We start from the raw sequence: 15,000 nt of genomic DNA, 5'->3' as shown, positions 1-15,000 counted from the left end.
CATAAAAATGTCTTAAAATATCGGGATATACTTTTTTTGCAATACCACCTAATCCCTAATACAACCACTGAAAATAACAGGGACATCTTAAAGCACCCTGGCTTACAGCTACAACAAGCATCTATTATTGACGAGAGGAGCACGGGTTGAGTAAATGGCCCATGTTCAAGAAATACAGATGATACCTATGATGTGTGGAAGCCTCCAGGCATTATTTATCATAATAACAGTAACATAATCATATTGCCCACTGCTGGTTGATGGTAATTGTAAATCCAGTGCAGCATTTCACCGACTGATAGATGTAGTTGTTCCCAGGTTGTGGCCTCCCCATCCGTTTATACTGCGAGCGAGTGAGCGTGTTGACGCTTGTTTGAGTGTTTATCTGTGCTCAGCTGGTGTTTACTGTGTTTCAGGACGGCGCTATCCTGGTGTTTCTGCCTGGCTGGGACAACATCAGCAGCCTGAACGATCTGCTTATGGCCGACCAGATGTTTAAATCCGGTAAATATCTTCTCTCTCGTTCCACTGCTGCCAGATTTCTCTCCCTGCTGCAGCTGATGAAGCAGATACAGGTGTGCGAGGCTGCCTTTATATTCCAGGGCTGAAGATGCTCAAATTCCTTAAGATCACTTTTTTTTTTTTCGCTTTAATTTGAAACAGATGTGATGTTTTTCAGAGCTGTGTGAGCACAAGAACTTCCAGATGTGCTCATAAATGGACCACAAGCATTATGTCATCACACACTCGCCTCAAAGTAGACTTACTTATGTGCATGAGTGTGTTTACATGCACTCAGTAATCCGATCATTATCGGATTTCTGCAGATATCTGATTATTCAAATGGTCGTGTAAACAGCACACTCTGATCTCTTAGATCAGACTACGGTCTGGAAATCTAATAAGAAATCTGATAAAAAGAGCTGGATTTTAGCTCAGTAATCAGATTTCTCAGTGCACGTGAACTCTTACTCTGATTTCTTTCGGGTTTCTCAGTCGGCATGTGTGCGAAAACAGGCTGCGGTACCGGAAATAAGCGAGCGGTGTTACCACAAGACGCAGCAAAACACTTTTGGATGCTTGATGAAATGAAGGATTTAAATATTCTTCATCGTTTAGATGATGTATTTTCATATTTTCAGTTAAATTAACACAAAGTTTGAGTTTTACATTATGTTTACGTCACGTCGTCTTCTGTGAGTTTATTGGCTGGTTGCAAAGCAGAAATCTAATTACTGTCTGACTCAAATAGACCCAGAGTTTTCCCATTATCTGATTACTTAATAGCAAATAAATGCGCTGATCAGCTTCAAAAAATCTGATTTTCTGCAGCCATCAAATTGTTAAGTGCATTGAAATGCCTTCAGTGTTACCAGTGAAAACTAGTGACTAATGTTAAGAGCATATTGCAGTTACAGAATACCCACGAGACCTGTACCCCATAGTCTTTAATAAAAGGTGCCACAAAGGGTTCTTTGAGCGATGCCATAAAAGAACCACTTTTGTTTCCCTAAAGAACGTTTTGTAGGAGAGATCTGCAAGTGTGAAGAACCTTTTAGAGAATCTTAACATAATAAAAAGCTTCTATTCTATAGAAATTTACTTTATATAAAAGGTTCTTCATGCTGACAGATCACATTTACAAACCTGACTCTCTAAAGAACCATCAACTGAAAGCTTCTATAGGGAACCACTAGAGTCTCTTCTATGGTGAAGAATGTTTTTTTTTCTTTATATTTAAGAGTGTAGATGACAAAGTTGACTTAGATTTAGGGCCGTCAACTTTCGGCTGACGATTAATTGTCATATAAATTATTACATGTAAAAATGTACTTATCTTTTCTTGTTAATTGTTTGCGACATGTTAATTGTTAAAATGCAAGCATAAGGTGGCCAGGCTGGCTGATTAGCCATCTTAGCTGTGGTAAGGCTGATTAGCCATCTTAGCTATGGCGAGGTTAATTAGCCACCTTAGCTATGGCGAGGTTAATTAGCCACCTTAGCTATGGCGAGGTTAATTAGCCACCTCAGCTATGGCAAAGTTAATTAGCCACCTTAGCTATGGCGAGGTTAATTAGCCACCTCAGCTATGGCAAAGTTAATTAGCCACCTTAGCCATGGCGAGGTTAATTAGCCACCTCAGCTATGGCAAAGTTAATTAGCCATCTTAGCTATGGCGAGGTTAATTAGCCACCTCAGCTATGGCAAAGTTAATTAGCCATCTTAGCTATGGCGAGGTTAATTAGCCACCTCAGCTATGGCAAAGTTAATTAGCCACCTTAGCCATGGCGAGGCCGGTTAGCCACCTTATCCATGGCGAGGCCGCTTAGCCACCTTAGCCATGGCGAGGCCGCTTAGCGACCTTAGCCATGGTGAGGCCGCTTAGCCACCTTAGCCATGGTGAAGCCGATTAGCCACCTTAGCCATGGCGAGGCTGGTTAGCCACCTTAGCCATGGCGAGGCCGATTAGCCACCTTAGCCATGGCGAGGCCGATTAGCCACCTTAGCCATGGCGAAGCCGATTAGCCACCTTAGCCATGGCGAGGCCGATTAGCCACCTTAGCCATGGCGAGGCCGATTAGCCACCTTAGCCATGGCGAGGCCGATTAGCCACCTTAGCCATGGCGAGGCCGATTAGCCACCTTAGCCATGGCGAAGCCGATTAGCCACCTTAGCCATGGCGAGGCCGATTAGCCACCTTAGCCATGGCGAGGCCGATTAGCCACCTTAGCCATGGCGAGGCCGATTAGCCACCTTAGCCATGGCGAAGCCGATTAGCCACCTTAGCCATGGCGAGGCCGACTAGCCACCTTAAATAATTGTGATCCTCTTAAATAATTGCGATTGGGCGATCCGATAATGAGTGACCGGCCTACTTTGACTTTGATTCTTTTTTTTGTATCGTAGCTCAGAGTTATTTTTACTCTAATAGCAGGGCAGCTTGTGGGAGAGTCATGCCTGCTGAGATCTGACTGATGCCATGTTTGTGTGTGTTTAGATAAGTTCATCATTATTCCACTGCACTCTCTGATGCCCACGGTCAGCCAGACACAGGTAAGTAGCTCTGCTTCATTAGCATCATCATCACATTACAGTCTAGACTTAATACTGCTGAATCAATTGCATTAAACTGTATTGAGCCGAGTGCTTCTTTAGGCCAAATGAGTGTAACTGATGAACACACAGTGCTGTTGAAGGTCACTCGCAAAACATTCTGCAGAGTCCAGTCCTGGTGGGCCACAGCACTGCTGAATATAACGGTCTACAGGCTGTTACACACGGAACATCACACGAATAAACAATATGAAGATGTGAAATGTTTAGATGTAATTTTTTTCCTGTTAAAACTGGGGCAGAATATCAAAAAGGTATTCTTGGTTTCTCATGCAGTGAGAAAACTGAGGCAACATGCAGGATACTTGGCACTTTGGAAAAGCAGAAGGGGTGTGAAGAGTTTCTCCTCCTCATTCAGGAGCTGAAACCATGAACTCTTTCAATCAGCTCGGATCTCCGTTACTCACTTTGCGCAGCTTTTGGAGCTGACAAAGCACAAAACAGAGTCTCTTCAAGTACAAATAAGACCCTCTGCTCCTCACAGAGTGGGCAAGGAGACAATGGACAGGCAAGCAGACAGTGGACACAGCATCGTGGCAGTGTGAAAGTAGCACGGGGAGCCTCATCACTTTAGCCAAAAGCTGAAACTTTGAGTGTTTCTACGTGTAACTCAGATGTTTATAGCCCAGTTTGAGCCCTGATTTGAGCTGACTGTGATTTTTTAAAAGTTGTGCCACAGCCGATCCTCCATCTTGGTTGTCACCGTGTCAACCAGTGATTGGTTAGAGTTCATGTCACAAATAAAATGTTGCTTTTTGGCATCTGACAAATCACGCTTGGTGTGTAAAGGCCTCATCTCATAACACACCTCACTATGCATGATTAAAAAAAAATAACACTCCTTAATGCTCACTCCTAAATAAATTAAGGAAAACTCACTAGTAGATTTGAATATTATATATGAATATCACACAGTGCTGTGCAAAAATCAGAGACCATCCTTTTGTGTATTTAATTAATTCATTCATTTTTTAGCAACAGAATAAACACAGGAAGTAAATTTTTAACACAAAATCACACAACAACCTTCCACACTAAATACATCAAATTTATCATCATTATATTATCATATTATTTATTTATTTATTATCATTGTATTTTAATTTATCCACTCTTGGCAAAAGGTGTTCGCAGCAGTGTTCCTGACAGTGCTACGTTTCAAAGAAACAAGGACAATAAATAAATAAATAAATAAAAAACATGAGTTTCCAAAACTGGAGTTCTAAAAATGGCTAAAAGCTACAGAGCAACTGACAGAGACAAACAGCCAGTGAAATACACACAGTACTGTGTGCAAATCAGAGGCTACTGATTTCATTTCTGGTCAAAATGACCACTGAGTACAAGTTGTTCAATTCTCAGATTAGATATAAGATAATGCAAATAAAAAATAAGAGAAAAACGAGGCTCCTAACAACCACCTGGAAGACCTGATAGCCGCCAAAACTGTCCGCATCAGATAAACAGCACTTAAAGCTTTCATCTCTGAGAGAGAGGAGAAAATCAAGCTGCTTCAGATCTGAAAACATCCACAGGTGTTTCTGTCCATCCTTCCACTGTGAGAAGACGACTCAGCGCTGTGGGTCTGAAAGGATGTGTAGCTGATCAAGAAGAACCTCACTGAGAAAAGGAGACAGGCTGAGTTCACATTACCAGACGGAAGTGGAACAAGTGATGTTTTACACAGATCTGATGTTTTTAGAGCTGTGTGAGAACACAAGTCCGATTTTCCCAAAACAGATTTCAGATGCTCTCATATGTGGTTCTAGTTTGGATGCGGCCTTAATAAGAGTGGTCAGATTGGAATGTTTGTGTTTTACTGCGCAGCGATGCTGATCCAGTCAGTGCCAGTAAACACTGTAAAAGAAAACATCTGGCCCTTTTTTGGCTTAATCTCACTCTAATAACAGAGCTGCTCCGAGCTAATAATCTCTGACGAAGGCTTGCTCCGCTGGTTAGTTTGTTGTTTATGACACACATGCATTCACGTGACATTATTGGTGCATGTGCAGGTCGTTTTAGGTCACTGTTTCGTTCACATTAATGACAGAAACGAGTCACTGGACATCTGAGATGTGGGGCTTTATGGAGAGATTTCTGAAGAGTCTGAGTTTGTTATTGGAATTACTTGGTAGTAACTTCTAAGTCTGGAGTGAAAAAATATCAGATTTAAATAGTTCTTTAAAAAATGAAAGCATGTCTACCAAAAAAGAATGGAAGCTGTAATAAAGGCACAATTACTGAAAGCTTTGATGCTTTATTTAGTTTTCGAGGCTTGTGTAGAATTTTCAGTTGAGTACACCGATCAGGCATAACATCATGACCACCTCCTCGTTTCTACGCTCATTGTCCATTTTATCAGCTCCACTTACTATATAGGTGCACTTTGTAGTTCTACAGTTACAGACTGTAGTCCATCTGTTTCTCTGATACTTTGTTAGCCCCCTTTTACCCTGTTCTTCAGTGGTCAGGACCCCCATGGACCCTCACAGAGCAGGTATTATTTGGGTGGTGGGTCATTCTCAGCACTGCAGTAACACTGACGTGGTGGTGGTGTGTTAGTGTGTGTTGCGCTGGTCTGAGTGGATCAGACACAGCAGTGCTGCTGGAGTGTCACCTCAGTGTCACTGCTGGACTGAGAATCGTCCACCAACCAAAAATATCCAGCCAACAGCGTCCTGTGGGCAGCGTCCTGTGACCACTGATGAAGGACTAGAGGATGACCAACACAAACTGTGCAGCAGCAGATGAGCTATCGTCTCTGACTTTACATCTACAAGGTGGACTGACAAGGTAGGAGTGTCTAATAGAGTGGACAGTGAGTGGACACAGTGTTTAAAAACTCCAGCAGCACTTCTGTGTCTGATCCACTCGTACCAGCACAACACACACTAACACACCACCACCACATCAGTGTTACTGCAGTGCTGCGAATGTACCTGCTCTGTGAGGGTCCATGGGGTCCTGACCACTGAAGAACAGGGTAAAAGGGGGCTAACAAAGTATCAGAGAAACAGATGGACTACAGTCTGTAACTGTAGAACTACAAAGTGCACCTATATAGTAAGTGGAGCTGATAAAATGGACAATGAGTGTAGAAACAAGGAGGTGGTCAGAATGTTTCCTGCGCTTTTCCTGAATGACTTGCACTTGATGACCGTTTGGATTGGAGATTAAATAATGACAGGGTGCTCTCTGACTCTTGCGCTGCACTGTTCAGAGCTCTACTGCTCTGTGGTCAGTGATGGCGTGTGTAATGTGTCTTACTCTCTGATCAGGTTTTTAAAAGGCCGCCACCCGGAGTCCGGAAGATTGTGATCGCCACGAACATCGCAGAAACCAGGTATGAGTGCTGCTGTTTTTGATGTTCACTTTTTCTGGAGCGTTTAGAGTTGTTAAAGCAGCAGCTCTGCTCCGTCAGCTGGACGTTAGCGCAGTTCGACAGTCTGACACACTCTGGTTAATTACCATAATGTCACCGTTTCCTCTGGCAAGCGCTGTCGGCGTTCACGATCTCAGCTGAGCGGCACGAGCTCTCAGCGCGGCCTGATTAGTACTCCACGCACATGGCCGGCCAGGCTCCACTGCCCTCAGCTCCACAAAGATCTGGCCTTTCAGCCAAGTTTAGTCGTATTTAGGCCAATTTAGTCCATTTTATTTATTTCTTTATGAATTATTTGAGCTGTAGCCGGTGGCTGTGATTTCAGGCGGCTCAGACTGCTGCTGCGTGCTTCGCTTCTAATCAACAAACTCCATTAGCTTCATGCTGATAATCCAGTCGTCTTTTTTATTGTGATGTTGAATGTTTAATATTGCAGGGTAGGAATCTCTTCACTGTGTCTCTGTCTCTCTGTCCATCCCTGCATCTGTCTCTACTTCTCTCTCTCTGTCAAGTTCAAGTTTAATGTAGCTTTATTGGCATGACTGTGAGGTCCAGTATTGCCAAGGCATTATAACAGTGACAACAATAACAGTAATGACCAGATGAACTCATAGGACTAATATGTAAATTGTTGACTGTGTTAAAAATTGTCTGTCTCTCTCTCTCTCTCTCTCTCTCTCTCTCTCTCTCTCTCTCTCTCAGTATTACTATAGATGATGTGGTGTATGTGATCGATGGAGGGAAGATCAAAGAGACGCACTTTGACACCCAGAACAACATCAGCACTATGACTGCGGAGTGGGTGAGCCTGGCCAACGCCAAGCAGAGGAAAGGACGAGCCGGCAGGTACCCCTCTCTTTCTCCCTCTCTCTCTCTCTCCCTCTCTCCCTCTCTCCCTCTATTCATGGCTTTTCCCGCTGCATGTTTTTTTTCTAAGTAATTGCGCCCAATTGAGATTTTCTCAGGTCAGCCCTCAGACTAGATTGCAGTGGAATGTAAATGCGTTTCATTCAATTTTCCTCGTTCGCTGCTCGGCTCCTGCGCCTCGCTTTCTTATTCCACGTTATCAATTTCATGCTCGCTAATCCTGCCAGGATTCTATGGCTTGTGCTGCAAAGTAATGAAAATATGACTTTGGCTATTGCTCTCCAGCCACTCTGATAACGGCCATGAATATTCGATTCTTTTCCATTTCTCCTGCCCTCTGTTCCCTCTTTAGCACTTTTTTATAGCAAATCCCTCTCTCTGTTTTTACTGTATCACTGTGATCTTGCCTGTATTGAAATCCATCTCTATATTAATAGGAAGCATGTAGTCTGTGGGGCTCAGTTCCTATTCACGTCCTCATTCATTTCTCGACAGAACATCTATGTCAACTTTGAGGAAGACTGGCTGAGTTTACGCCGCCGCATACGTACAGGTTGAGTTAAATTTTGTGGATGTGTTTACAGAAAAGATTTGGGTGACTATTGATTTCTAGTGTTTGTTAGCAGCATTAGCTTCAAGCGCTAAAGTGAAGAAGCAAAATTTGGACACAAAACTTCTCTCAGGAAGTTTTGGACTGAAAAGCAATTATTTGACCATTAATTGATCAAGATGATTTACTTATCAGAGTAGTTTGAAGGTCCTTAGTAGCAGAAAATAATAAAAATATGAACAGTTCCAGTAGAGTTGAAAGGGAAGTGAGGAAGAAGCTTATTTTTCTGTGGATTGGAACGAAGCCTCTGGTTTTTCTCTGTCTGTTTTGAAACACCTCCAGCATCAGAAATGTGTGACCTTGAATTGGATCTCCGGCTTGACAAGAAATGGAAAAGCGTCTATTCTTTAATAGCTTACAGTGAGAATGAAGGCTATTGATTCTCTCCAGGCAGTATAGAATTTTTTTGGTGTACAGAAAGTCTATACTGCCTCGAAAAATGGACAATGTGTGTCTAATGCAATAAGACTGATTTAGAGTGTGCGTGTTCGTGTAGGTGTCTCTGACGTAGCAAGTGACGCAAGGCTTTTTTTCACATTTTGCGTCAGACCTTTTCAGAATCTGTAGTAAATTGCATTTTTTGTTTAAGTAAAGTTTACAAGGCTAGCAAAATGTAATAGTAAATAACAGAAACAGACAAATTGGAACAGGATTGGATGCAAAAACAGGTTCTAACCAAGTTCTGCATCTTAAATCAGTTTCCCAAACGTTTTCCCCAAGTTTCAGTGTTAATGATTTCCCTGTTTATTTTTAATGGAAGGCACATTGAATCCATGAGTCGCCCTATATTCTTTTTTTTTTCTTGTTATTTTACTGTTTTATCTTTGAAGAAATCATGCGGCAGTAAATGTTTTCAGATGAAATTCAGCAACTGCCCATTGGAGTTATTGGAGTGTTTGACATTTGACATTGAAAGAACGGAAAACTCAATGAAAAGCCAATTTCTGTTATTTTGTATAGGAAATCAACTTTATATAGCAGATGTGACTCATAGAGATTTGGTGGAAAAACACTGGAATGTTCTTTTGAGGGTTCTTTCATATGTTATAGGTGAATTCCAGAGTTTTCATCATGCATAATTCAGTGTTTGAGACGTAAACACATTCAGCCAGAGTGTTTTTTCTTTAAACCTGGCTCTAATCCTAACCTAACCCTAACCTTAAACTCAGCACAAAACCTAAACCCAACCCTCAACCTGCTCCTAGCCCTAACCTTGGTCCAAATCCTAACCCTAACCCCACAACTGTTTACAATCAGCTGAGTTTCAACAGGTAGTTTGTTAACAATTTGAACATCTGTAGATGATCTATGGTGGACTATCGAAATAAAGTGAGATCTAATGTAGTCGGCTTACTTGTTTTTACCACATGTAATGACCATAAATGGCCTGACCAGGGCTCACTTGAAGTTTATTTGCATCGTTTAAACAACAATCAATATGAAATCTGTAGCTGACAGATTTTCACTTGTAACCAACCCTGATTATTTGTCACGTGGCAAAAAATCCTTGTGATTTTGGTTAAGAAATGACCAGCATATCCGCTAGTCGATCTACTCTGCAGTCTGTTGGCCCGTATGCACAAGTGGCACCTCAGCAACTCTCGAAAGCCATCACAATCTACCACGCTAGGCAGCGTATCCTTCTCCACCATTTCACACACTCATTGTGTGGTTTCTTCCCACCGCCTCCCACCCATCTACCTCAGAACGCAGACCAGATAGTTGCTAATAGTTCTTCTTTTCCTTGATTAGCACTTGCTGTTGATATTAACATCAATTTACTGCTGCTACTGCTGAGCTTTAATACAGCATTACATAGTTTGTCTCTGACCTTATCATCCCACACAGCACTGTTTTTAGCTGCGTGCTTCATTTTGCTGTAGGGCGAGAGTTGGGGAGTAGAGTCCGGAAGAGTCGGTGCTTCTCCAGCACATCCGAGTGGTGGTGTTGACTTTTGGCCAATTACTTTTGAGATTAGAAACACACGGTCTTTCATCACTGTGATCTGTAGCTACTCTTAACTGTGTAATATACATTCTCTGCTATAATCCAGTCACTCCACTGGTTACTGGTGTCTTTTAGAAGTAAATAAAATAATAAATAAAAAAGAAAATTACTTCACCGACAGGCTACTAGCGGTGCTCTGTAGGCGACCCTGCCAGTCTGCAGTGATCGAAGAGGAGGGTAAAGTTCAGCAACCTCGCTGCTGGGCTTTGCTGAATGTGTTCGATTGGATTGGCAAAAATTCCCCCTTCATTAATGGATTAAAAAAAAAGTCTTAGGCTAAAATCATCATAAAAACTATCATAGAAGAGTATCTATGATATTTGGCAGCATATTCACAACCATCTCATGTAATAACTTTCTATGAGGGAACTTTCAGATGTCTGGTTCCTGTTACCACCACTGTGAACAATTCTATTTTCTCTATGCTCTCAGAAAAGGTAGTAAACTGCCACTGGGGCAGGACCCCTCTTGTCACTGGGGTGGTACCCTCAAGGGTCCATCTTAGTACCTTTAGTCAGGGAACATAATTGAAATTATGGCTACGTTCACATTACCAGGTTGAAGTGGCACAAATCTGATTTTTTGCCTTAATGTGACTCAGATCTGGTGTTTTCAGAGCTGTGTGGTCACGCAAATCTGATCTTTTCAAATCAGACCTGAGCCACTTTCATATGTGGTCCTAGATCGGATATGTATCCGATTTGTGGCCATGCGACCTTAATGTGACGCTCAGATTGGAATAAATTCTTTTCCACTGCGCCATCATTCAGCGTTACCATGACGCAGCACCGAAAGGAAGTTAAAGCCTGTAGACGATGGAAAAACAACACAAATCAATCTTTTTCTCCTTCGTCTCGCTCTAATAATGAAGCTGAGAGCTGATCAGAGTTAATGATCTTCTCAGCGAAGCTCGTTCTGCTCGTTAGTTTGTGCTGATGATGAACGTGATTCATTCACGTGACGTTACTGAGTAGGATGAGCTCATGAGGGTCATTTCAGGACGCCGGTTCGTCACATCAATAACAGATTTGAATCACTTACCTAAACGAGTGTGAACCATCGTGTCAGAGAGATCGGATTTGAGCAAAAAACTGATTTTCAGCAATGAGACTGTATGTAAACGTAGCCTTTGTGTTCTAGGTTGTATTGACTCCACACACCCCGTCTCGTTTCCAGGCTTTTTATCGTATTGTTCTGTTTAAAAACATTAGTTTGTGAAAAGATACAAATACGTAATTCCGCTTGTAATAACTTATTTGTACCTCTGTTGTACCTCTGAGGGAACATTTAGGCTACGTTCACACGGCAGGTAAAAGTGGCCCAAATCTTATTCTCTTACCAAATTCGATTTTTTCGTTTGGCTGTTCAAATTATCTTTAAATGTGTCCTATATGTGACATCAGTCTGAACAGATCGGCTCCTAAACTGACCCGCAGGTGCAAAACAACAATGATTCACGCTGCTTCACGCGGCTCATCTAGAGGTAAACAATCATAACTGCCAGCAAACGCCAGTCACTCCCGGAGCTTTCAGCTTCATCTTCGGCAGCATCGCAGGAGCCAACATGAAGCATCACCAACTGACACCTGGGCTCATCACCCAGAATGTGTTCAGCTTGCCATAAAAAGGCCGCAGTCACTTCTTTGGTTCGTGTCCTCGGATTATTTAAACTTTGCTTTAAGACTTTTTGCTGTTCTGGCGCTGCAGCCTCGCTCTCTTACGGCTGCGTTCGGCCATTTCTTTGAAAATCTCTTCGAATACAGAGCGGTTGCGATAAGTCTCTTCTAATTTTTTGGTACAGAAACATCAGCCTGAATGTTTATGAGGACTCAGCAGTTTTTTTTCCCCTCCATCTCCTCCGAATCCGACTTAAGATCTCTAAATAATGACCTACTATGTTAAAATACTGAATTCATGTAATTCAGTGAGTTATTTTCTCCAAATTTTCACTTAGTATCTTGAAATAAAGACTTAATATGTGTCAAAAAATTGACACATCTCAGAATAATGGCTAATTTTTCTGAAATGGCATTCTCAAAATACCAATTTTGACTTAATATGTCGAAATAATCACTTAAGTTCTCAAATTTTGACTGTGTCTCAAAATAACGGCTTACTTTCTCAGTGTTGTGATTAGTATCTCAAAATAATGACTAAATTTGTCAAAGTAATATTGTCTACATTATGGCTTGCTATCCTGAAATAATGACTTGCTATCTTAATGAAATATTTTCTTAACGTTTTAATTTAACACTACACACCATGACTATGTCGAAGTTATGGCTTGGTGAATTTCAAGGAAAGTAATTGTTCGACATGAGATTTTGAGATAATATATCAAAACAAGTTATTTTTTTCGCCTCTGTGTGGTTTGAATACGCTTCCATACCAACATAACACTCCTAAACTGGTTAGAAAAACAGTGAAAAACAGTTAATTGTGTTCGAACACCGAGCGCTTGCGATAAGTCTCTTCTAATTTTATGGTACAGAAACATCAGCCTGAATGTTTATGAGGACTCAGCAGTGCGAAATGATGACGAATGCCGATTTGTATTGACGGAAAAGACGCATGAATTCCGATCTCGCTGTTCACACTGAGCCACGTTGCCGCAGATTGGATACGTATCGGATTTCAGTACCACATATGAAAGCGTCTCAAATCGGAATTGAAAATCTCACATTTAAATGTGGTTTTTGCTGTTCACATTGCCACACAGAGAACATAACTGTGTCACATATGAAGAAAAAGATCGGATTTTGGCCGCTTTTACCTGCTGTGTTAACAATGTGCCTGCACTGAACCTTTATATCTAACAGTGTCCAATGGAGTAATTCACATCTAACCGTTCTGAATTCTGAGGCACACAGAAATGAATATTTCCCACAAAGCAGCTGTGAATCAAGCTGTGTAAGTTACCGTCTCCTTTTCTCCAAATTAGCCTGGTTTGAAAACATTCACATCACACCTGCTGTGTCTCAACTCTAGCACCAGAGATGCTAACGGCTTCATGAATCCGAGTTTGTTTTGGTGCTGCTGCCCGAGGTCTCGCCCCGCCGCAGCGTTCCGCCACCCGATCTTGTGCATATTTAAAATCACGCCCCCGCGCCCTCCTCCTCACCGAATTAAAACGGAGCATGAAAAACAGGAGTTGGCTGTGTGCGGTTTCAGCAGAGCCCATCTCTTTCTGGCCTGTGCGTGTTCAGGGTTAGTTCGGCTGCGGTGACTCATGCTTCGTCAGACTGAGCGCGAGAGAGAATGGGTGAGTGTGAGTGCGCTAGTCGCTGTGTCTCCTGCATTTGAATTGAACTTTGCTGTCCTTTTGCTTTCAAGCAACAGTGAAAAGCCCATCGACGTTTTCGCACACGCACAGATAATATGAAAGCTAATAGATTCCTGCTGTCGTCTTAATACGCACTAGGAACGGCCTTCGCTAACGGAAAAATATCCGTCAGTGTTATCAGCTTTAGAGCTCTCTAAAACTGCACCTCTACACGCAGTGAGGCTCTATAATAAAGCAATAAAGCACTCTATCTGAGCGTGGTATTGCCTGCATCACCTCCACGAGGTCTGTGTTTGTTTTGGGATGAATGATCTCAGGACCTAAGTTAGTCTTTCTAAACCACATCAACTAGGAGTGCGTACAAGTGCGCTGATTTTATTGTGGTGCAGTCAGAAAGTGGTGATTCAGCCCCATTGATTTTGGATTAGGTTGTAGTAATCAGGGCTCAGAAACAGAATTTAAAAAGAAAAAATCGATCAGTTTTCTGAGAGAAAAGCTCTCTTTTCCAAACCCAATATGTGGAGGTTCATTGCAGCCAGGCAGAAGAGAAAAATTGGCTCCCAACAAAAAAAAAATTGCTGGCGACAATGTCAAAATTTAGAATTAGTATCTCAAAATAATGACTTTCCATATCTCAAAATAATGACTGTTGAAATAGCAGCTTATTTTCTTGAAGTGTTGAGTTTCTTGTAGTAATGACTTAATAAGTCAAACATAATGCCTTACTTTCTCGACATTTTTAGACTTAGTATCTCAAAATGATAATTTATTATGTCAAAATGAGCTATTTTCTATATATTTGGACTTCAAAATTTGAAATTCAAATCACTAGTTTTCCCCCCCTCCATCTCCTCCGAATCCAACTTGAGATCTCTAAATAATGACCTACTATGTTGAAATACTGAATTTGTGTAATTTGTTGTTTTCTCCAAATTTTTACTGAGTATCTTGAAATAAAGACTTAATATGTCAAAATATTGACTTCCCCAAAAAATTGACACATCTCAGAATAATGGCTGATTTGATTAATATGTCGAAATAATCGCTTAAGTTCTCAAATTTTGACTGTGTCTCAAAAAGAAGACTTGCTATGTCAAAACAATGAATCATTTTCTCAAAAAGTTTGACTTAGTGTCTCAATATAATGACAAAAAAAAAGTCTAAATTATGGCTTGCTATCCTGAAATAATGACTTGCTATCTTAATTAAAACTTTTTGTAACATTTTAACACTACAAAACATGACTTGCTCCATCAAAGTTATGACTTAGTGTGAAATAGCAAAGAAAGTAATTGTTTTAGCACGAGTCATTATTTTGAGATTTGAGATAATATATCAAAAAAAGTTATTTTTTCACCTATATGTGGTTTGAATGGGCCTCCATGCCAACATAACTCTTCTAAACTACTTAGAAAAAAATGAAAACAGTTCATTGTGTCTATTTTACATAGGTAAATATAGTAAGTTGTAAAAGCTGTTAGATTTCATGATGCATCAAGTCTTTTTACTAAAGAGTCTTAAATCAGATTTGCACTCCTGGTATAAATGCATTGTGAACTTGATTGATTTTACTTTGAACTTATCAGAAAATGACAATGTTCTTAGTATCAACAGCACCTTACTGTTCTCTTAGGGTTCCCTAACTTTAATCTCCAACCTGAATATAATCCTAATCTTAATCCTAAACCTGGTTCTAAACCTAACCCTAATGCAAATGTCGATCCTCTGTAGAGGACT

General features: G+C 41.1%; 1 protein-coding gene across 1 annotated transcript in view; it reads left to right on the top strand.

Moving 5' to 3' along the window:
• The window catches only part of LOC118818473 (ATP-dependent DNA/RNA helicase DHX36-like), a 66,149-nt gene that overhangs the window by 44,598 nt on the left and 6,551 nt on the right, over window positions 1-15,000 (top strand). Inside the window, exons 12-15 of the mRNA XM_036585740.1 lie at window positions 417-504; window positions 2,999-3,054; window positions 6,393-6,457; window positions 7,199-7,342. Of these exons, the coding sequence (XP_036441633.1) occupies window positions 417-504; window positions 2,999-3,054; window positions 6,393-6,457; window positions 7,199-7,342 (353 nt within the window). The remainder of the gene's footprint in view (window positions 1-416; window positions 505-2,998; window positions 3,055-6,392; window positions 6,458-7,198; window positions 7,343-15,000) is intronic.

This window comes from Colossoma macropomum, unplaced genomic scaffold (genome assembly GCF_904425465.1).
Source record: "Colossoma macropomum unplaced genomic scaffold, Colossoma_macropomum, whole genome shotgun sequence".
NCBI classification, from domain to species: Eukaryota; Metazoa; Chordata; class Actinopteri; order Characiformes; family Serrasalmidae; genus Colossoma; species Colossoma macropomum.
This window is presented reverse-complemented; position numbering and strand designations above follow the sequence as displayed.